Source organism: Puma concolor, chromosome E1, assembly GCF_028749965.1.
Source record: "Puma concolor isolate L17-30 chromosome E1, mPumCon1.1.hap2, whole genome shotgun sequence".
Classification (NCBI taxonomy): domain Eukaryota; kingdom Metazoa; phylum Chordata; class Mammalia; order Carnivora; family Felidae; genus Puma; species Puma concolor.
Window position 1 is genome coordinate 29,223,379 of NC_141680.1, and position 25,060 is coordinate 29,248,438.

Here is a 25,060-nt window from a genome sequence, read left to right on the forward strand (position 1 = left end):
ATGGTATCAACAAAGTAAAAAGGTAGCCCACAGAATGAGAGAAAATATGTGCAAATCATCTACCTGATAAAGGATTAATATCTACAGTATATAAAGAACTCCTTAAAAAAACCTCAACAACAAGAAAATAACCCAATTCAAAAATGAGGAAAGGAACTGAATAGATATTTCTATAAAGAAGACATGCCAATAAGCACATGGAATGAAGATAAACATCACTAATCATTAGGGAAATCCAGTCAAAACCACAATCAGAGGGGCACCTGTCTGGCTCCACTGGAAGAGTATGTGATTCTTGATCTCGTGGTCTTAAGTTCAAGCCCCATGTTGGGTTAGAGATTACTTAAACTTTAAAAAAGAAAAAAAATCCCACTATTTCACACACTTTTGGAAGGAAGGAAGGAAGGGAGGAAGGGAGGAAGGAAGGGAGGAAGAAGGGAAGGGAAAAAGAAAAAAAAAAGTATTGGCCAGGATGTGGAAAAATTGGAACGCTTGTATACTGTTGGTGGAAATATAAAATGGCAGTTCCTCAAGACAACTAAACATAGATTTACCATATGATCCAGCAATTTCACTTCTGAATACACAAAGAAAAAACTGAAAGCAGGTACCTGAAATATTTATACAACCATGTTCATAGAAGCATTGTTCATAATAGTGAAAATTAGGAACAACTTAATTGTCTATCAGCTGATGAATGGATAAACAAAATGTGATATACCTACAAAGAAATATTATTCAGCCTTTAAAAATGAAGGGAATTCTGGGTAGCCTGGCTGGCTCAGTCGGTAGAGCATGAACTCTTGATCTTGGGGCTTGAGGCCTATGTTGCATGAAGAGATTATTTAAAAATAAAAAAAAAATCTTAAAAATAGGAAGGAATTCTGATATATGCCACAACATGAGTGAATCTTTAAGGTACTATGCAAGGTGAAAAAAGCCAAAAATAAAAATACAAATATTCAATGATTCCACTTATATAAAGGTACTTAGAATAGTCAAATTAATAGAAATAGAAAGTAGAATGGTGATTACCAGGGCTGGGGGGAGAAGGTAAGGGAGTTATTAATTGAATGGGTCCAGAGTTTTGATATGGAAAGATGAAAAAGTTCTGGAGATTAACAGTGGTGATGGTTGCATAGTAATGTGAAGATTAAATGATACTGAACTGTACACTTAAAAATAATTAAATGGCAAGTTTTATGTTGCGTATATTTTATCATGATAAAATAAAATTTTAAAAATTGGGGAAAAAAAGAAAAGTTGAAAGGATCAGATCAGACAATCTCTAAGTTTCCTTTCACATCTAAGATCCTATCACTTTTATAAAGGGTATATCACAGTGGTTAAGAGCACAAACACTGAGCAAAAACAAGGTAACTATGTGAGGTGATGGATGTGTTAATTAACTTGATTGTAAGAATCCCTTCACAATATATATACATATCAAATCATCACATTGTATATTTTTTTGATGTTTATTTTTGAGAGAGAGAGCAGGGGAGGGGCAGAAAGAGAGGGAGACACAGAATCTGAAGCAGGCTCCAGGCTCTGAGCTGTCAGCACAGACCCCGAACGGCTCGAAGTCACAAACTGGGAGATCATGACCTGAGCTGAAGTCAGACGCTTAACCAACTGAGCCACTCAGGCACAGTGGTTAAATACCTTAAACATATTATAATTTGTCAATTATACCTCAATAAAGTGGGGGGGGGGCGGGAAGTATAGACACTGGAGTCTGTGTTCAAATACTGGGTCTGCCACTTACTTGGGCAAGTTATTTAGCTTCTTTATGCTTCAGTTTCCTTGTTCCCAAAGCCGTGATGACACTATTAGCTCTCTGTACCTCCTTACAACGTACCTTACCTTCCAAGCAGCCCCACACTCTTTCAATACTCCCTTTGCCTGGAATGCCTGGGTGGCTCAGTCGGTTAAGCATCTGACTCTTGGGTTTTGACTCGGTCATGATCTCACGATTCATGGGTTCACATCTGGCTCTGCACTGACAGCGCAGAAGCTGCTTGTGATTCTCTCTGTGTCTCTCTCTGTCCATCCCCCATGCTCACTCTCTCTCTCTCAAAAATAAGTAAATAAACAACAAAAAAGAATACTCCCTTTGCCTGAAATGCCTTTTGCAGAAAGACAATATACAATAAAATAATAGACACAAAGTTGAAAAGGCACTTCACAGCTGAGGATTTCCAAATGGCCAATAAGTGTATGAATAGATGTCCAAAATCAAATGTCAAACAGGGAAATGTAAATTAAAACCACAATGAGATAGCATTACATATCCACTAGAATGGCTAAAATTAAACAGCCTGACAATAAATTAGCAAGACAGTGGAGCATTGGAATCCTCATGTATTGCTGGTGTGAATATAAATTGGTACAATCACTTTGGAAGGTATAAATATAGACTACCATGTGATCCTGCAATTCCACTTCTGCTAAGTATATATCTGAGAGGGATGAATGCATTTGGCTATTAAAAAACAGATAACATTACTTCACACATCATGGGTGAATCTTACAGATATAAACTGAAAAAAGAAAAACCTGACACAAAAGTATAAATACTGTATGATTACATTTATGTTTTCAAGAACTAGCAAAATCAATTTATCATAAAATAATAGAAATATAGAATAACAGAAATTGAATAATGGCTATCTAGGGGCAACAAGTTGGACAAGTGTCCAACAAGTGTGGACTGGGAAAGGTCACAAGGACACCTTTAAGGGTGCTATAAATGTTCTGTATCTTTATCTGGGTGGTGGTTACAAAGGTACATACATACTAAAATTCACTGGGCCAGGGGCTCCTCGGTGGCTCAGTTGGTTAAGCATCCAATTTAGGCTCAGGTCGTGATCTCACGGTTCGTGAGTTCAAGCCCCATGTCAGGCTCTGTGCTGTTAGATCAGAGCCTAGAGCCTGCTTTGGATTCTGTCTCCCTCTCTCTCTGACCCTCCTCTGCTTGCTCTCTCTCTCTCTCAAAAATAAACATTAAAAAAATCCATCAGACTATATACTTAGATTTTGCATTTTATGGGATGTATATTTTATACAACACAAAACAGTTTTTTAAATGTTTATTTATTCCTTTTTGAAAGAGGGAGAGAGAGAGAGCAGGGGAGGGCCAAAGAGAGAGGGAGACCAGAGACAGAGAATCCCAAGCAGGCCCTGTCCTTCAACCCAGAGCCCAATATGGGGCTCCAACTCATGAACCGTGAAATCATAACCTAGATCTAGTTTACTACTGTATTCCTAGTGCCCGGACACAAGACCTTGCACAGCTGGTACTCTGTAAATTACTTGTTAAAAAACCTCTGAATGTGTAAAATGCCCACATAGCACTTTATGCACTAATCATCGCGGGTGACACTTCAAGATGAAGAAAAAGTAAACATGCGTGAAACAGGGAGAAAGTTCTAGAAACACTTTTTTAAAATTCAAGAATGGAAAGAGTAGAGCTGTGGTGAGCAGAGGAGGTGAGAAGACACAAAAGTAGATAAATTATGTTTGTGCAATATATTCCCATGCACTTAAACCACAAATACCAGTGGTTCATAAGAGGTCAGGTCTCTACAACTGTATATTAAATTCCTAGAGGAAAGGCCTATGTCTGTTACATATTTTCTAATGTTCACAATGTGGGGCATATTGTAGGTATCCAACACATTTCTTTCTTTTTTTTTTTTTTGATAGAGAGAGAGAGAGACAGTATGAGTGGGGTAAAGGCAGAGAGAGAGCGAGACATAGAATCTGAAGCAGGCTCCAGGCTGCCAGATGTCAGCACAGAGTGCACCCGACACAGGGTTCAAACTCACGAACCACGAGATCACAACCTGAGCTGAAGGTGGACACTTAATGGACTGAGCCACCAAGACACCCCATTTCTTAATTTTTTTTTAAATGTGTGTTAATTCACTTGGTTAAAAAAGAAAGAATGAGGGACACCTAGTTGGCTCAGTCAGTTGAGCGTTGGACTCCTAGTTTTGGCTCACGCCATGATTGTAGGTTCAGGAGTTTGAGCCCTGCATTGGGCTCTGTGCTGACATCACGGAGCCTGCTTGGGGTACTCTCCCTCTCTGCCCCTGCCCCACTCATGCTCTCTCAAAATAAATGAAAGAAAGAAAGAAAGAAAGAAAGAAAGAAAGAAAGAAGAAAAGAAAGAATGAAGTCATGGTAAGTGGAATCCAGTGGACCCTAGATTAGAAGATTAAGATCCTTGGCCATCCCAGATCTAATGATTCTAAAATTATGTAGCTGCCAAAATTTGCCTTTGGAGTCAACCACTTACCCATTTTCTCTGACTTCACCTACCTCTGATGATCCACTCCAATTAGGATCCCATTCCCAATTCCCATCCTAGGGGCGCCTGGGTGGCTCAGTCTGTTAAGCATCTGACATTTGATTTCAGCTCAGGTCATGATCTCATGGTTTCTGGGTTTGAGCCCTGCATCGGCCTCTGGGCTGACAGCCTGCAGAGCCTGCTTGAGATTCTCTCTCCCTCCCTCTCTGCTCCTGATTGTATGCACGTGCTCTCTGTCTCTCAAAATAAATAAATAAACTTAAAAAAAAAAAAAAAACAACAAAACACCAATTCCCATCCCAAAGGCCACTTGATGCCTTATGCCAAAATCTCATACTGCTCCCCTACTCCTCCCTAATTAACACTCTTTTTCAGTGTCCTAATTACTACTAGTTGTTAGGAGAAAAACAAACCTGGCTCCTTAATGTAATTCTTACTAAGATGTAAATAATTACCTTTATGTGTCCTCTTCTAAAGGATATCCACCTTTAAAAGAGAATATTTGTTTGTCAATTGTGTTTGCTAGAACCACAAATGGATAAAAATAAAATCCAAAAAGAAATAAGCAAACAAAAACAGATTTTAGGTTCATAGAATTACTTTTCTGTATTTTTAAATTTCCTTAAATGTTGTTATTGTGTTCAGTTTTTTTAAAAAAGAATAAAAAATGTAGAAACTGTAAGCAATATATACAGCCAGCAAACAGTTTTGAAATAAAACCCTAAAATCCTTTATATAACTAAAAAAAATTGCTACTACTAATTTTTGGGCTTGTGCATATCTTCCTTTCTTTTTCTTTTCTTTTGTTATTTTTTTCTATGAGCATGTGAAGGGAGAGTAAGAGCAGACACTATATTTTCCTGTATTAAAAAAAAATTGTACCTTCTACCTAAGAAATCTAAGTATTAAGCTTGCCATTAGCTAAAATGTTGGCTATTTTTAGAAATGTTTAGGAATTTGTATAAAAAATATTTTCCACTTATTGTATGCTTATCTCTTATTAATAAGCTAATAAAAATTCAGAGCAATAGTAAGTGCATCCAGGACAATTTGTAAATTATCCTAATAAAATTATCGCAAATTTGATACAGAAATAGCTAGAAAATAGCAAGAAAAAGGAAATTTTTTTATTACTTTGGCCTTCAAAATTTTCCATAAATAACCATATGCATCTACTTCAGTTGAAGCACTAGATATTTTATAGGTGAATTTCTTTCTTTTTATAATATAGCTGAATTTCTAACAAGCTGATTACAAACATAGAAAAAGGGAAGCCAAGGCTTCAATACCACCAGAAAAAGAAATAAAAACTCTAGCTCTAAAAGATATGAAATTACTTGAAATTCCAGAGAAACAATACGTAACAACTTAAAACAGACCCTATATTAAGGAATTTATTTGAATCTCTTTAATTCCTCACAACATTGAGGTTTATTATTATTTCCATTTCATAGATGAGAAATTAGTACTGTATTAATTAGATATTCTGAAAAACATAGCATGAGAACCAGGTCACTGATTAATTACTTTGACTGCCTGCCAACTTACACTTCCAGCTATTGCTAAAACAATTTGTTTCTTACTTTTACCATTCATGTTAATACCATGGGGATCAAATTGTCCCGTGGGTATTTACAAAGGCGGCCTGGTTTAATAACCTAGTTTTATTACCTCTTAGGAGCCAGATTTTATATACTCAAGGGCTTAGTAACTGTGTGTGTGTGTGTGTGTGTGTGTGTGTGTGTGTGTGTGTATTACTGTTCCTTAGTTTTTGGTTCTATGCTTATTATGGATGGGGTTCTGTCTCCTTCATCTGTCTTCTGTTAATATTCTGCTTTGTTCTTAAGTTCCCCATTCCATGTATCATTTGGTAAGCAACTGGTGAGTCTATTAGCACCAGAACTAGGTGTTAGGGACTGAGAGATCAATATGGAAGGATTCTTGCTACCAAAGGAATCACAGAGGAGCTATATTCATAACCTAAGGTGTTTGTGAAAGCATTTTATAAACCACATTACAGGACATTTTGTAAATTGTGAGATGCAAAAAATAAAGAAAGAAAGAAAAAGCAAGCAAGCAAGGAAGCAATTGTGAGATGCAATTATTTCTTTGTCAGTCCTAATTACTTCTTTAGCCCCACTATAATGAATTAATTTTCCATACATTCTTAAAGGTCCTTTCAGTTTCCTAGACATATTTTGTCTGCATAGCCTCACATCTTAATCTGAAATATTGCACATTTTTTTCTGCTTTCTTTCTTTCTTTTTTTTTTTTTTTTTTTTGACTAATCTTTGCACCCAATGTGGGGCTCAAACTCACAGCCAGAGATCAAGAGTTGCATGCTCTACCAACTAAGCCAGCCAGGCACCCAAACACTTCACATTTTAAAAATAGCTTCTTCCTCTGTACCAAATGATAACTCTTCTAGTCCTGGTATCTTTTCAATTTTCTGGTGAATCTTAACCAGGTTTCCCCGACCAACTATTTATATTTTCTTTAATATCTTCTTCTCTTCACTTCTGTGTCATAATATATATGCTCTGTAAAGTGTATATCTACACATGCACATAAATAAGATCTAAATTTTAGCTGTTCATTATATTTTTACTATCTCTCTCTCAACTACTTATCCTATCAAAGATATACCGTACTTAAGCACAGTATCTATCTTTTGCCAGTTATGTATTATAACTCCTTTTAAATATACTGTACCTTGAAAATAGTATGTTTACATGATTTTTTCTTGCTGCTCATGAAGCAGCTATTTAAAAAAAAAAAACTCCTAGAAGTTAAGAATTAATAGAATATTAGTTAAGGAACTAACAGAATATTTCTAAATGAAAAAAAAAGTATTCATTGATAGCAAGAGCATTGATACATAAGATAAAACAAAACACAAAAACCACTACCAACAACAAATCTTAAAAAGAGGTTAAAATTAAGCTTATTGGGGAAAGGACAGTCTCTTCAACAAATGGTGCAGAAAAAAGTGGACAGCTACATGCAAAAGAATGAAACTGGGCCACTTTATTACATCATACACAAAAAATAAAGTCAAAATGGATTAAAGACTAAATGTGAGGCCTGAAACCATAAAACTAGGAGAAAAACCTAGGCAATAATATTTTTGACATTAGCCTTAGAAACATTTTTTCTAGATATGTCTCCTCATACAAGAGAAACAAGAGCAAAATTAATCTATTGGGACTACACCAAAATAAAAAGCTTCTGCACAGCTAAGTAAATAATCAACGAATCTAAAAGGCAACCTACTGAATGGGAGACGATTTGCAAGTGTCATATCCAATAAAGGGTTAGTATCCAAAATATATAAAATATGATACAACTCAACAACACCCCCAAACCCAAATAATGCAATTTAAAAATGGGCAGAAAAGGGGCGCCTGGATGGCTCAGTCGGTTAAGCATACAACTTTGGCTCAGGTCATGATCTCGTGGTTCATGAGTTCGAGCCCCAGATAAGGCTCTCTGCTGTCAGTGCGGAGTCCACTTCAGATCCTCTATTTCCCTCTCTCTCTGCCCATCGCTCACTCATGCTCTGTCTCTCTCTCCCAAAAATAAATAAAACATTTTTTTAAAAATGAGCAGAAGATATGAAAAGACATTTCTCCAAAGGAGACATACAGATAGCCAAGAGACCCACGAAAAGATGCTCAACATCACTCATCATCAGGAAAATACAAATAAAAACTACAATGAGATATCACCTCACACCTGTCAGAAGACAAGTCACACAAGAAATGGGGTACCTGGGTGGTTCAGTGGATTGAGCATAAGACTCTTGATTTCAACTCAAGTCATGATCCCAGGGTCGTGGGATTAAGCCCTGCATCAGGCTCCATGCTGAGTGTGGAGCCTGATTAAGATTTTCTCTCTCTCTCTCTCTCTCTCTCTCTTTCTCTCACTGCTTCTGCCCCTCTTCTCCACTTGCTCTCTCTCTCTATCTCTCTAAAATAAAAAAAACAAAACAAAACAAAAACCCCACAAGAAACAAGTGTTGGCAAAGATGTAGAGAAAAAGCAACCATTGTGCACTGTGGGTAGGAATGCAAATTGGCACAGCCACTGTGGAAAACAATATGGAGGTTCCTTAAAAAGTTAAAAATTACAAATAAAATTACCATATGATCCAGTAATTCCACTACTGGATATTTACCCAAATAAAATGGGTAATTCAAAAAGATATATGCACTCCTATGTTTATTACAGCATCATTCACAATAGCCAAGATATAGAAGCTACCCAAATGTCCATCAACAGATGACTGAATAAAGATGTGATACACACACACACACACACACACACACACACACACACACACACACACAGTGGAATATTACTCAGCCATAAAAAATAATGAGATCTTGCCACTTACAACATGGATGGACCTAGAGGGTATAATGCTAAGTGAACTAAGTCAGACTGAGAAAGACAAATACCATATGATTTCACTCATATGTGGAATTTAAGAAATAAGACAAATGAACAAAGAAAATAAAAAGACAAACAACAACTAAACATAGTAAATGTAATGTTGTATCTATCAAGTAAAAACCACCTAAATCAGACATTCTTTGAACATCAAAAAACTTATCAGACGATCACAGTCTTCAAAGATAAAATTATTTACATTCCATCCTTATAAATAACTTATACAAATACAGTATCCTTAGGAATAGTTTATTCTAACCAAGTATTTTAATGTTATAAATAAGGGTGGTTGGTAAAAATTTAACCAAAAATATGGAGAAAAACTTACAAAATAATATACTTTAAACATAGAGAATGCTTAGAATCACTCAAAGTTATAAGCATTTATCCCCCAGATATTACATATATCACTACATCCCAGGCATCAAATATTTGATAAATCATAGTATATTGGGTACATACCCAATATGCGTCTCAGTGTAAACTGTACAAATAAAGTGATTCGTTGATTTTTTTTTTAACTCAGAGTAATTTAAATGAGTCTGGAAAGGTTTTTCCACAGACAGGAGGAAAGTTTTTGCATTTTTAGAGATGTAAGAGAATTTGGGGATTATAGCCAAATGCACTGTGTTATAGAACAGGAAGAATAAACAATGACAAACACAGGAAGACAGGATTTAGATGAAACTAGAATATGGAAAACCAGTACATTTGGACCTGATAACAGGAAAAACAAACTCTAAGGTGTTTTTTGTTATTTTTATTTTTAAGTAATCTCTATGCCTAAAGTGGGGCTCGAATTTACAGCCCCAAGATAAAAAGTCAAATGCTCTATTGAGTCAGCCAGCCACATCTACATTTTAAGGTGTCTTTGAATGATGAGAAACAGAAACAGAAGAAAAACTTAAGCCAAATTCTCCTGATTTCTTAGCCCCAATTGTATGCATAAACATGGCTGAATAAATATATAAGAAAATATTTTTCTTACTAAATATGGAAAGGTAATGTCTTCCATGGGGTTTAACTTTTCATATTCCCTGCCTTATTTTCCAGAGAAAATAAAACAGTGTTTTCACCATTACCACAGACTGATGATGATCATTTACTCTAAGACAAAGAACAAGGTATCAATCAGCTTTCATTCCTGTCTCTCCTGCTGCTTCTCTGTGAGGTGCCCTAAAAGAGATCTATGTGAAATATGAATAATTGAAACACCGAAAAAAGTTTATCTAATTCAGAAAAATAAGATCAGCACTCATAAAGCTTCAAACAAGAAAGACCAGATTACACGTTCAGGTCTGTAGAAGAATTACAGGGTAGACACATAACCCTATTCATAAGCAGCAATCAGTGTTAACAGTTGTTTCATTTTCTCCTCTTTCTCTCCAAGACTAATTAGCATTACACACAGTATGTTCCTTGTTACAAATGTCTTCTTTCAGCTTTAGAACTATGGTATCTTTTGATTACCCACAACTCTGATCTAGTTTTTCAGTTACGCAGAAGCCAAACACTCTTTGTAACACTTCAGACTAGCTAAATTAAAAAAAAAAAAAAAAAAAAAGCGATTTTAATGAAATAGAAACAACTGTCACAAGTGGATGCTATGTGTATACCAGCTTCACTTTGTGAATCTTTATCATAAAGATAAACTGTAAAAGAATACCTTTTTATATACTTACTGCTGAAAGGCTGCCATTGTATTCTCCAAATTTTCTCCAGCACCTGTGAAAACATTCCATTTAAACTTCATTTACTTAGCTAATTTGAACTTTTTATTTTTCTAGAAATTCACTTTAATAAGATACATCTAGTGAATCTTGATGTCTATATACTATGAAGACATCATAAGTGTTTTAAAGAATGTAATGGTATTTTGAATTTTTTTTTTTTTTTTGGCTGCACCAGGACGAATGAAAGATTAAAACAAAGCCACAGCAACACAGAAAGATTAGAAGAACCTAAACATGATTTTTAAGCTACAATATCTTGACAGAAGAGGACTCGGTACATATACACCTCCTCAGAAAGGGTTAAACTATCTCTCCTCTGCACGCGCATACTTTATTATGCATCTCTCTAATAAAGACATTTATTATACTACAGCATAAATTATTAACCTGGCTCCTCCTTTTCCTCAGAATTAACTGAAAAGAAGTGACTGGTTTAATCACCCTGGCTGAAGGCAGTATAGGGTAGTAGTTGAGGGTGGAGTTAGGATCTTTGTTCTCAAATTATTTGATATTTGCATGACCTTGGTAAAAGCTACATAACCTCTCAGTGGCTGAGCTTCTTTATAAAAATGAGGGGCGCCTGGCTGGCTTAGTCAGTGGAGCATTGACTCTTGATCTCAGTGTTGTGTGTTTGAGCCCCACATTGGGGGTACAGATTACTTTAAAAATATATAATTAAAAGATTTTTTTTTAATTAAGTAAATTTACCCTCAACGTGGGGCTCAAACTCAAGACCTAGATCAAGACTCACATGCTCTACTGACTGAGCCAGCCAGGTGCAGCCTCCCTCGCCGCACTCCCTCCTGCCAAATAAAATCTTAAAAAAAAAAAAAAAAAGAATGAGGTTAATGATGGCACCTGTCTCATAGGATTGCTGTAATTAAATGAATTAACATTGTCAAGTGCCTATGTCAACAATTTTAAAACATGATAGTTTTTCCCGTTTTAATATCTCTGAAGCTAGGGTGATTTTACAATGGATGGTATGTACTAGTTTATTTGACAAGATTTTTTCTTAGCAGCACATTAAAAATGTGCATTTTATAACTAATGGCATTAGGTTCAATGAAATACAGTAAAACCCTGGTTTGCAAGCATAATTCATTTGGGAAACATGCTTATAATCCAAAACACTCATATGTCAAAGTAAATTTCAAAGACCACTAGCTCAATTGTGACATTCAGTGTCATGTACTACTCGTATTGCAAGACATTGCTCATTTATCAAACTAAAATTTATTATAAATGTTTGCTTGTCTTGCAGAACACTTGCAGAACAAGTTGCTCACAATCCAAGATTTTACTATAGTGAAAATTCAGTAAAAGTAAAGGATTACTGCTATTATTATTACTAGTAATTAGTGCTTGGTGAATGTCCATTGACTAATGAATGAATAATATTGCAATAACAAAAAGGACACAGTATATTATATATACTAGGCAGAATCAATTAACATAACATGCTAGCCACAAGTTTTAAAATATTTTAAAACTAAAAGATTTCAGTATTACTAATTAATGGAATGCACAGGTCAAATACTTAGGAAATATTTTTCCAAATACTTCAGAAAACAATTTCTTCTTAACAAAAAGAAACACTTCAAGTTTAGGGTACTGTTCAAGTATTACCATTAACATGTTTTACATACAATACCATCTGGACATATTTGTGAGAGTATTAAAATATTCTTCTTCTTTTATACTGCTAGATTGTATTTTTTTGACAACCTAATAATCAATGGAAACACAAGGTATGAAGAAATGAATATATTAACCTAATGTTCTAAAGCTCCATAGTTTAGCAGACAGAAAAGGATATCCATATGAAAAAAGCTACTTTGATTTTAGGTTCTCTTAGTTACTAGAGATGATGCAGATGAAGTAAATAGGAAGATTAGTTTTTTTTTTCAAAAGTAAGTGCTCTTTTGGGGTGCCTGAGTGGCTCAGCTGGTTAAGCGACGGACTTGTGGTCATGATCTCATGGTCTGTGGGTTTCAGCCTTGTATTGGGCTCTGTGCTAACAGCAAGATGCCTGCTTGAGATTCTGTCTTTCCCTCTCTCTCTGCCCCTCCTCACTCGTGCACACAAGCTCTCTCTCTTTCTCAAAATAAATAAATAAACTTAAAAAAAAAAAGTAAGTGCTCTATTGAGGTTAAATGACTTTTATTTTCTTTGATAGATTAAATGACTTTTAAAAATCTAGCTGGTATGGGGCACCTGGGTGGCTCAGTCGGTTAAGCGTCTGACTTCAGCTCAGGTCATGATCTCACAGTTTGTGAGTTTGAGCCCCACGTCAGGGTCTGTGCCGACAGCTCAGAGCCTGGATCCTGCTTCGGATTCTGTGTCTCCCTCTCTCTGCCTCTCCTAGCTTGTGCTCTATGTCTCTCTCTCTCTCAAAAATAAACATTTAAAAATAAATAAAAATCTAGCTGGTGTTTGTTTTAAAAACTATAGAAATATGTTATATTTGGATCATCAATATTCAAGAACAAAGCACTCTAGAATATGACCAAAAAAGACAAGAGTGCTCTAAAATGGTTATTAGTAGGTTAAATAAGTTAAACTACTGACTGCTTTTTGTGCCAAAAAGCAAGGAATTTAAAAGGATACAGAAGCCAGTTTGAAAAAGCGCTCATTGGCCAAACCAGGGACAATGTTATCACCAAAATAATGACAATAATCATCAAATAAAACAGAATACGTTGAACCCACTCCCAAAAAAGAAAGAAAACATTGAGCCCATTTTACTAAGTACACTGAAAGTCTGATGAAGAATGGGATACACACGTAGTTTCAAAGAACCTCCCTACAAAAATACTTATCCATTACAAAGAAAAAAGGAGTAATTTCAAATGGAAAAGTTTGGCAGACACCAGCTTCCCTCTTCATCAAGAGATCGAAGTAAATAAATATCATTAGCCTTCAAGCTGACTTCTTGTGTCTTTCCATTTTCTTTGCTTTTTGGCACAATAAAGCAGTTGGTAGTTTAACTTAACAAATCAAATAGCAGTTATCTCCAGGTGGCTGGAATACAAGTGATTTCTTTTCTAATATGCATTCTTTTAATCTTACAATCCCTCTACAATGAAAATGCATTACTTTTAAAATAGTTGGGAGAATCAAAATCTTAAGCACATGGCATATATGCTGAAACCTGGAAAATTCTCTTCACCACAGCCTCCCAATATTTCTTAACCTTAATACCAGAATGAATTCAATTCTCAACTCCTCCACAAAGTAGTACTTTCTTATCACTTCAGATTACAATGATTCTTTTTACAGTCCAGAGTTACTGCCTTAAACTGTTCCCAACCATTTCAGTCTCGGGATTCTTTTACTGAGTACCTCAAAGAGCTTTTAATTATGTGGATTATATCCATTAATAATTACATATTAGAAATTGAATATTAAAAAATTGTTTAAACTTTAAAAAAAAAAAGTAATCTCTATGACCAAAATGCGGCTCAAACTCACGACTCCGAGATCAAGTCACATACTCTACCGACTGAGTCAGCAAGGGGCCCACACTATAAAATTTTTAAATTTGTTTACCTGAAATAACAATAATAAACCCACTACATGTTAACAAAACATTTGTTAACATAACATTTTATGAAAATGAACTCTCTTCCAAAAAAAAAAATGTAATGATAAGAGTGACATTGTTTTACATTTTTGCAAATCTCTTTAATGCCTGGCTTTATAGACGGCAGATGCTCATATCTGCTTCATACATATATATCAACCTTCACCCAGACAGGCAGTTGGAAAAGAAATATTCTTTTTTTTTTTTAATTTTTTTTACATTTATTTATTTTTGAGAAACAGAGTGAGACAAAGCATGAGCGGGGGAGGGGCAGAGAGAGAAGGAGACACAGAATCTGAAGCAGGCTCCAGGCTCTAAGCGGTCAGCACAGAGCCTGACGCAGGGCTCGAACCCACAAACTGTGAGATCATGACCTGAGCCGAAGTCAGATGCTCAACCAAGTGAGCCACCCTGGCACCCCAAGAAATATTCTTTTTTGATACTGCACCAAAATTTAACAAGTGGTAGTTTCTTAAAAGTTAGCTGCAATATGGAATCTGAACCGTATGAATGATGTTTTCATACTCCATTACATGAAAATCCATTGGTCCATCTTGAACTTTGAATGGATCTTTCACCCATGCATACTTTTATATCATGCATTGGTCTTTTGGAAAATACGAATTTACTGAATCATGCTGCTCTTCTAAATGTTCACATGTTTTACTATACAATAGGTTTTAATTTTTTTTAATGTTTATTTATTTTTGAGACAGAGAGACAGAGCCTTAGTGGGAGAGGGGCAGAGAGAGAGGGAAACACAGAATCCAAAGTAGGCTCCAGGCTCCGAGCTGTCAGCACAGAGCCCTATGTGGGGCTCGAACTCACAAACCGTTCAGATCATGACCTGAGCCAAAGTCAGACGCTTAACCCGACTGAGCCACCAGGGCACCCCTATACAACAGATTTTAAAGACACATTTGTTAATACCTCATCTCATCAGGAAAATCTTTAAGAAAGCTATGAAGCTTGCAGTGGAGGATACAAGTTCGCTAAATTTCTAATTTTTGCTTGAAAACTCAAATGTAATCATTGGCACTGCCTTCAGACAAGGCAGCTAGCTTATTTTTTTTTCTAATGACAGACTCATTTTATAATTTTCAAGAACACATCTGCCAAATACTCAAGTCTGAATAACCAGTTTTAGTTTTTCAAGGCTAATTCAGCTCAAAATCCAAATGATTGCACAAGTAAGTGCTTTTCCTCAAGACAACCACCATCATACTTTGATATGCAACAAAAGTGTTTTGTGTGTGTACTTCCAATTTGTCACACAAAATATTAAAAGTTATGTGTACTTGAGGTGCCTGGCTGGCTCAGTTGGTAGAGCATGTGACTCTTGATCTCAGGGTCATGAGTGCAAGCCCCACACTGGATGTAGAGTTACTTAAAATAAAATTAAATTTAAAAAAAAAGATATTTGCTTTAAAAAAAGTCATGTGTACTCAAGGGTTGAAATTTAATAACATAATTTTTATTAATGCATGAAAGATATTAAGTGAAGTTGCTTTTAAAAAAAAAAACTGTGAGTCATTGTATTTGGGTGATGGGTTCATGGAGTCTTAATATGTTTGTATGTTTGACTTGAAATTATCTTTTGGTTTGGGGTTAGGAAAAAATAGGATAGCGATTCGGTACTCTGAAATACATTTTCCCACAGTTAATTGTTACTAATATTTACATTCAAACTCTGCATGTTTGTCTTTTATGTCTGCTTTCCATATTAATTTTAATTGTAATTCACTAAAACCTAACAGTTTAAGCATGAAAACATTGTTACTTAAGATCTTTGATTTTGTAAGTTTCTGAAATAGCTAAAACTAAATAAAATATTGAAAAGTCAATCAAGATATTAATAATTAGTAGAAGCTATCTATACACGGTGCTTAGCACTTCACATATTATTTCATTAAAACTCCACAACCAGAAAAAAATTGGATATGGTCACATAGCCAACAAGGGGAACTACAATTCAAGCATAAGCCATGATTTCAGATCCCATCCTTTTTACCACTATGTGGCAGCTTCTATGCTGCCATTCATAGAACACCTTTATTTCAGTTTTACAGATAAGTTGTTCATATTGATCCTTACTCCCATATTCTTCTATTTGGTGTTTGTTTGTAAAGCTTGAAGATAAATTCCACAGTGATAATACCCACAAATTACTTGTTAGATTCATATGGTGAAAGCCTGGAAGAGTAACTAAGGGACTAATTAAAAAGCATGCCATTCCTCTCCAAGGAATTATTTGGTGGTAGCTCTTCTTTCATGAAATTTTTGAATTCCTTTTGTTTCCAGTTAGCATATCATTTATGGAAGCACACTTGCCAGTAATTTTTCTTTTCCTTCAACAATCAGTTTAAACAATGCCTGGTTTGTGGGGTGCCTGGGTGGTTCAGTCAGTTAAGTGACCAACTTGGGCTCAGGTCATGATCTCATGGTTCGTGAGTTCGAGTCTCACGTCGGAGATTGGAGCCTGCTTTGGATTCTGTGTCTCTCCCTCTTTCCGCCCTCTGCGCTTGCGCTCTCTAAGTAGATAAATGTTAAAAAAAATTACAGGGTGCCTGGGTTGCTCATTTGGTTAAGCGTCAAACTTCAGCTCAGGTCATGATCTTGCGGTTCATGGGTTCCAGCTCCATGTTGGGCTCCGTGCTGACAGCTCAGAGCCTGGAGCCTGTTCCAGATTCTGTCTCCCTCTCTCTCTGCCCCTCTCCCACTCTCTCTCAAAAATAAGTGAACATTAAAAAAAAGTAAAAAAAAAAAAAAATGTGACTTCAGCTCAGGTCATGATCTCACAGTTCGTGAGTTTGAGCCCCACATCAAGCTCTCTGTTGTCAGCACGGAGCCCACCTCCAGATCCTCTATCTCCCTCTCTCTCTGCCCCTTTTCCCCTCTCTCTCTCACTCTCTCTCCCTTTAAAAAAAGAATAAACATTAAAAATAAAGGAAATAGCATTCTGTAGTTGCACCCTGAAACATGTTTCACATCAGGATATCAATTCTTTCTCTTCACCTCTTGTTCCCTCATTCCCTTGTTCCTATTTCCAGGGAATCTCCTTCACCTTTCAATGAGGTGTTTTTTGGTTTTGTTTTTGTTTTTTGAAGTTTATTTTTTTAGTAATCTACACCCAACATGGGGCTTCAACTCACCACCCCGAGATCAAGAGTCGTATGTTTTAACTAAGCCAGCCAGGTGCCCTTTCAACAAGAACTTCTTTCTCACTCATTTACTCAACTGGCTCACTCATTCCTACTGATGCCTTATTAATAATGGAGTCATTTATCATTTACTTAATAGTACTTTCCTGTTTAACAAAGCAAATTAAAATATACTTATTATTGGCAATGGCTGAATGATCTGAATACAATACCAAATTTTCTATAATGATATTTTTTATATTTAATTTTTCTAAATCTGAATACAATTTAAGATATATATATTATATACATCTTAACAATTTAAGATATTTATCTATTATATATATCTTAAGATATATATCTTACATATATATATCTTAAATTGTATTCAGATTTAGAAAAATTAAATATAAAAAATATCATTATAGAAAAATTATTGGTTACTGGTTGGCTCAGTCGGTTGAGCATCCGACTTCGGCTCAAGTCATGATCTCGAGGTCCGTGAGCTCAAGCCCCGAGAAGGACTCTATGCTGACAGCCTTGAGCCTGCTTCAGATTCAGTGTCTCCCTCTCTCTCTGCCCCTCCCCCATTCACACTCTCTCTCTCTCTCTCTCTCTCTCTCTCTCTCTCAGAAATAAACATTAAAAATGTTTAAATAAAAAAAGGAAAATTATTGAAATTATGACGAGATACACAACAAAAACCACTTATAATTAAAGAGAGCATACATGTGGTAGTTAGTTGGCAAATGCTGCCTATCAATATACAATTTGAATATCAATATACAGATTTGAATATCTTATGCTTTTGTGCTATTGCTGTGTTTAATTTTTCTTATACCTGTAAATACATATTTCACTAGTTTTTTTTGCACACTAGTTTTGTATCCTTGAGATACAGAAACAGTTCTGCAGTGTTCCAGGGAACCCCTATTGAGAAATGCTCTTAGTATATGCCATCTCTAGTCCTTACAAGCTCTTTATGCTCTTATGTAAGTCATATATATACTGTTTCCAAGGTGAACTGTAAATGTTGAATGAACAAATGAATTTAGAAATGGAGAAGGAACTTACTTTGTTGTTTGATTTACTGAATAATTTCATTTTTTAAAATGTTTATTTATTTTTGATAGAGAGAGAGATACAGTGTGATGGGGGGGTTGGTGGTACGGGGAGAGAGAGAAGGAGACACGGAATCCAAGCTGTCAGCACAGAGCCCAACGCAGGGCTCAAACTCATGAACCACGATATCATAACCTGAACCGAAGTTGGAGGCTTAACAGACTGAGCCACCTAAGTGCCCCCTGAAGTGAGACTCTTAACCAACTAAGCCACCCAGGCACGACCAGAATGCTATTTCCAACGACACTTTTGAGACTCAAATCCATGCTTCAATTTCTTCCTTGAACAACCAATTAAAGTTTAGGACCCAGCAGCAGCAAGTGCCCAAGGGCAAACTAATCACTTGCCAAATCATTCTGTGGCAGGATACCCAGATAGTGACAGTACTCTGCCTCAAGATCAAGGGTAAAAGATTAGGAAGGTGGAGATTTGATGGGTTGGTCATTTTTTTTTTTTAAATTATCTGGCCATTGAACCATAATAAATAGACTTTTTAAAACGGGCTGTTGCTTAATTCAGTTGACTCACAGAGATAGATTAAGGAGTATTAAAGCAAGTTATCTCCCTACTTTCCTACAATCGTATCTCTATCCAACTCAGTCGGCATCTGAAATAAATGTAAATACATTATGATTCAGAAAACATGTATTTAAAGGATATACTTCAAAATGTTAACAGAGATTGTGTTTTGATAGTAAAGTCTGAGGAATTATTTTTTCTTTTTTCATTTCTAAATTTTCCAAATTTTCTACAATGAACGAGTTACTTATGCAATTGCAAAGAACATTAATGAAATTCATATTTTTATGGAGAAATTAAGAAAATGAACTTTGAGAGTATTTCTTGCTCTCCATTTAATCCGAAGGGTGTATCTTTGATCTTATTGGTTTTTCATCAATACATTGTAGTTATAAAAGGTGTTCTTTGGTCAAAAATTTAGTAAACACATGGGAGGGATCTAGCATGCAGTAGATAATTAGCAAACAATAAGCTATTATTTTGATTGTGTTAAAATCTGTACTAGAAGTGAGAGACAGAAGCACTAATAAAATCTGAAACCTGCCCTTGAAGAACTCAGTCTAGAAAAGAAACCAGATGTATTAACATATCCTATTACAATATAATGTAATACAATGTATGCTTTAAAGAGGCAAGAATAAAATAAGCCTATAGCATTTAATTTTTGAAACCTTAATTTCCTCTTTCAAGGACAATCAATCTTAGTAAAAGGCAGTATGTTCACTAAAACTTTGAAAACATAAGTATAGGGTGAGTTTATTCCTTCCCAATCAACTCAGTTACTGCAAAATACATATGTGGATCTCTCGTATCCGTATTGGTATTTCTAAACAATTTCACAGTTTTCAAACTGCATTTTATTTATTTTTAATTTTTTTAAGTTTATTTATTTACTTTTGAGAGAGAGACAGAGACAGAGACAGAAAGAGACAGAATGAGCGCGCAGGGCCAGGGGCGGGTTAGAGAGACAGGGGGAGAGAGGATCCCAAGCAGGCTCTGCATCATCAGCACAGTGTCTGATGCAGAACTCGAACTCACCAACCATAAGATCGTTGAAATCAAGAACTGGCAGCTTAACCAAATGAGCCACCCAGGTGCCCCAAGTACATTTTATATACCTAATCCTCCTAACAACCTAAAGACAAGCAAAGCAAACGGTCCCCATTTGTAAATAAGGAAACTAAGTCTTCTTCCCAAAGCTAACTAGTGGTATAAATTCAGAATCTGACCCAGGTGATAATGCTTTTACAGCAAACAACATAGAACACATTAAGGGTTTCAAGGTATGGCAATCACGGTGTATATACTTTGTACACATATTTTGATCAATGTTTTTATTTAACTTTGAGAGAGAGAACGAGTGGGGAGGGACAGGGAGAGAGGGACAGGGAAGGAAGGAGGGAGGGAGGGAGGGAGGGAGAGAGAGAGAGAGAGAGAGAGAGAGAGAGAGAGAGAGAGAGAGAATCCCAAGCAGGCTCCAAACCATAAGTGCAGAGCCCGATGTGGGGCTGGAACTAACTAACCATGAGATTATGACCTGAGCTGAAACCAATAGTTGGAAGCTTAACTGACTGAGCCACCCAGGTGCCCCTTGATCAATGTTTCAATCTTGGAATGGTCATATATCTAGTTTACATGAAATATCAGGTATTTGAAGTTAGGGTAAGAGAGAATTAGCCCAAATGTAAGTAATACACACAAGGAGACTAGTGATAGCTATTAGCAGTGTCCAAGACAAAATTTCAGAGTAAGCAAGGAGAGGACTCCTTCCTCGTCTATTATTTTCCAGAAATTTAGTATCTTGAGTTACAAAGTATTTTTTAGTAAATATCTCCTCTATTCACTCTAGATTCAATTGTATTACTTGGTGCACATACTCAACAAAAGCACTAACAACACAGGAACTTACCACATTGCGTTAGAACCGTCATATAAGCAAACAGATTAAAGTCTGCAGATATTTAACAAGATTCTCATGACAGTTTCAGCTATATGTCTTTGAATATACAAATACTGATGCCATATTTACATATAATGAATGGAAAATTCTATATAAAGGGTGAAATTTAAATAACTGAAATGACTTAATATCTAGAGAAAAATATTTTTTTTTTAATTTTTTTTTTTTTCAACGTTTATTTATTTTTGGGACAGAGAGAGACAGAGCATGAACGGGGGAGGGGCAGAGAGAGAGGGAGACACAGAATCGGAAACAGGCTCCAGGCTCTGAGCCATCAGCCCAGAGCCCGACGCGGGGCTCAAACTCACGGACCGCGAGATCGTGACCTGGCTGAAGTCGGACGCCTAACCGACTGCGCCACCCAGGCGCCCCGAGAAAAATATTTTTAAAGTATTTCCAACAGTAAATGAGCATTGGAAATCCAGCTTATCCTGGTTTTGATACTGGTTTTGCTCATCTAGCACATTTTAACCTCAATAGAGTACTGATTTTTTTCACCTGTAGAATGTCACAAAAATTCAAAGATTAACATGTATTCTAAAATAAAATTTAGACCATCCATAATGACAGTTTAGATAGCTTTTTAGAGGATCTAGTTTTGTTTTTGGCTTGGGTTTTTAGTAAGCACAGTTTCCTTTTTTTTTTTTTTTTTTTTTAAATCAGTAAACATGGTGTACCTGGCTGGCTCAGTCAGAAGAGGGTGCAACTCTTGATCTTGCTGTCATGAGTTCAGGTCCCACACTGGGTGTAGAAATTACATACATACATACATACATACATACATACATACATACATACACAAACTTAAAAGAGAACAAGCAACTATTTTAAAAAATTATATCAGTAAACACAACTGTAGTATGTGTACTGCCTATCTCCAAAATAAAAGGACTACTACCATTGAAAATTGCTTCTACGGCAACAATTTAAACACTAAAAGCTGGTTTGGGGTTTTAATGAGTGAAGGTACATTAGTGGTCATGTCATCCTATAGTTTAACTATGTATCTAATTAAAACACAGATAAACCAAATAAGCAATAACATGGCATTTTGCTGGTGAGCGCTTAAAACCTCTGATGCTTTTCATGAGTAAGGAGACTAGCATAACTATTGAAGTCATTCTTTAGAACTGTTTTTAACATAAAATTGTACAGATTATACAGAAGAATGGTAATGTATTTCTGTGATATTTAAAACTGTATTCCTGGCCAATTCTTGTTAAAAAAGGTGTTATGATACTACATCAAGTTTTAGACTGTAAACTCCTAGCATTTACCATTTCAAGTTATTAGACTGTAAATTCCAAGCAGTTTTAACCTAGTTTAACATTCAGCTCTTAACAGTTAAAATTAATTGACTTAATCCAATTTCACAGCATTTTACACATCATGCTTGAAATGAAATAAAGACACATTATTCTACAATAACGAAGAAGCAAAGATTTGGCCTGCTGTTTGGTAAACTACAGGGTGGACTATCTAGGCTCCTTTGTAAGATACTTTTCCAAGAAACAACTTCTTTTTCTTTAAACAAATACAGTCCTATCATAAACGACATCATCTTTTCGTCTTTAGGAAATCCAGGTGTCATTGCTGAGGTGCAGGGTGGGGCTAAAAAAAAAACCAAAAACAAAAAAACCCCAAACTGGTGGAAGGCTTGCAGCCTTGGGAACCAGGATGCTCCAGTTTCTGTCCCAGTCCAGCCCAAGCTCGAATTGTGACCTTGGGAAGTGTCCCCAGGTCAGTGACTCGGTTTCCCTCTTTTCTTAATTATCAGTGCTCTGAGACGGGGGTAGGGGTGGGACCAGCCCCAAGGACTGCAGACAACTGGCTGCAGCACGGTCCAGGTTCACGCAGTTCCTCAAACCTTGAAGCATGTCGCCCCGGATCTCCCTACAAGCTCAGCCACTGGTTCCGCTCAGAGCAGTCCATTCAGGTGCCCCAGCTGGGTACCCCTGGCTCTGCCCGGCGCTCCCCCCACCCTCCTGGTGCCTCGCTGATAGGAAGGGACCTTGCGATCATCCTTCCATCTGCCGAGAAACGCTCCATCTGCCCTTAATTCTCACCCTAGTCCTTCCTCCTTCACAGAATCCCTGACACCGCTGCACTCGAGAGATCCCCCACCTTGGTCTAAAGACCCCTTATCTTTCCTCAGAAGACCTCCCCGTCACATCGCCTTCACCTCCAGAAAACCCTCTTTCACACACCCCATTCTTCCTCAAACTCTCACGTATTTCCACCCGCCTGCCTTTTGCGGAGCTCCAAAGGACCCTAAGCTCTAGCGGGGAAAAGAGCCTCCCCCACCTCCGCCATCGGGATCTGGGGACCCCTCTCACCTCCACGGTGAGAGATGTGTTTACTGAGGAATCGCTGCTTCTTTCTCGGGTGCAGCAAGGTCGGGTATTTGAGCAACAAGAATGAGGTCACCAAGTACCCTCCTAGGGTGGAGAGAAGGTAAAAAGCCGCGGTGGACGACATTTCGGCCACCGTGTGGGAAGTCTCCCACCTCCGGGCCCTCTGAACTCCGCTGCGGCGGTCGCAACGGCTGCGGCGGCGGCGGCAGCTGCTCGAGGTCTGCTCGCCCCCAGCCGGTGCCAGCGGTGCAGCGCACTTGGAGGCGCCAGCCCTCCACGCAGGCGCAGCCGGACCCCAGCGCCTGAGCAACAAAGGGGCTGCGGTACGCAGGCGCGCTCCGGCTGCTGGGTAGGAGCCTGCAGAGTCCGGTAGTGAGTATTTGTCACCTAGCTCTGTGGTAGACCCAGAGCACTTCAGAAAAGCTCCAAACTGAGGCGAAAGCTTGGAAACCTGCCAGTGTCTTTGCCATCACTCATGCTGAAAAGGCTAGTCAAAGATAGCCTTCAGGAAGGCCTGACATAATTAGAAAATACGCATCAAAAAAGGAAAGTTTCCAGGACACATCTTAGCCCCTACTCTAGGAAGTGCAAAGAACTGTTAACCAATGGAGGAGTTAAAGCTTGCTAAAATACATAATAAACTCACCTATTTATCTAGCCGAGATAGAGCTTTCCCTATTGTCACACTTACATAAGACGTACTAGTTTATCAGTCAAATATTTGAGGGACAGACTCCTCTCATTTCACTGAATATGCAGTCCCCATACTTTATACAGGATAGGCAGTCAAGAAATATTTGTTGACTTGCAAGTCTATTCACAATAAGACAATGTTGACAAGGTTATAGGTTATTACTTAAAAGTTTTACAAAGACAGGAAACTCAATTCCAGAAGGCCCAACTAGTTTTCCTCTCACCCATACTTCCAGGTTTATGTAAGGAAAATGTGGGACAAAGGTCTGTGGCCTCATGCCGGAGGGCAGTGAAGGTCAAGTTGATCACAGTCTTAAATTTTTTTTTTTTTTCAACGTTTATTTATTTTTGGGACAGAGAGAGACAGAGCATGAACGGGGGAGGAGCAGAGAGAGAGGGAGACACAGAATCGGAAACAGGCTCCAGGCTCTGAGCCATCAGCCCAGAGCCCGACGCGGGGCTCGAACTCACGGACCGCGAGATCGTGACCTGGCTGAAGTCGGACGCTTAACCGACTGCGCCACCCAGGCGCCCCTGATCACAGTCTTAGAGTCAATCCTGGGTGGGGTCTAGTTGGCTCAGAACTGTAGCTGAAAAAAAGATTTCTGCATCAGTTTACCACCACACTAGTCTATTCCTTTTTTTTTTTTTTTTTAACTTTTTAAAATACTTATTTTTGAGAGAGAGAGTGAGACAGGGTGAGCTGGGGAGAGCCAGAGAGGGAGACACAGAATCGGAAGCAGTCTCCAGGCTCTGAGCTGTAAGCACAGAGCCTGTCGAGGGGCTCGAACCACGAACCTTGAGAACATGACCTGAGCCGAAGTCAGAGGCTTAACCGACTGAGCCACCTAGGTGCCCCTATTTCTTGATGTAATATCAAAATATCCTGAGACGTGATAAAGCCTTTATGGAAAAAAAAGAACTAAGTATAAAAATTTGCAAATATAACCACACTTTTAAAGTTAAAACATTTTAGGGGTGCCTGGGTTGAGCTCAGTTGGTTGAGCTTCTGACTCCTGGCTTCGGCTCAGGTCATGATCTCGGGGTTTCATGGGTTTGGGCCATGCATACGGCTCCGCACTGACAATATGGAGCCTGCTTAGGATTCTCTGTCTCCCTCTCTTTCTGCCCCTCCTTTCCCACTATACATATAATTAAAACACTTTAAGGAAATTCATGAGTTGAAA

The 25,060-nt window shown here is 37.4% G+C and overlaps 1 protein-coding gene across 3 annotated transcripts in view; it reads right to left on the reverse strand.

The window, feature by feature from the left end:
• GDPD1 (glycerophosphodiester phosphodiesterase domain containing 1) overlaps positions 1–23,427 on the reverse strand; it is a 50,505-nt gene extending 27,078 nt beyond the window's left edge. The window contains exons 1-3 of one of the 3 annotated variants that reach the window (XM_086686816.1): positions 23,163–23,237; positions 21,504–21,629; positions 10,449–10,491 (exon numbers count right to left, since the gene is read on the reverse strand). In XM_086686816.1, coding sequence (XP_086542942.1) covers positions 10,449–10,465 — 17 coding nt within the window. In that variant the 5' untranslated portion in view covers positions 10,466–10,491; positions 21,504–21,629; positions 23,163–23,237. Of the gene's footprint in view, positions 1–10,448; positions 10,492–21,503; positions 21,630–23,162 lie in introns of all 3 variants that reach the window. The other 2 variants (XR_015244038.1, XM_025917407.2) reach the window with 2 other exon arrangements.
• Between the last annotated feature and the right edge of the window lie 1,633 nt (positions 23,428–25,060).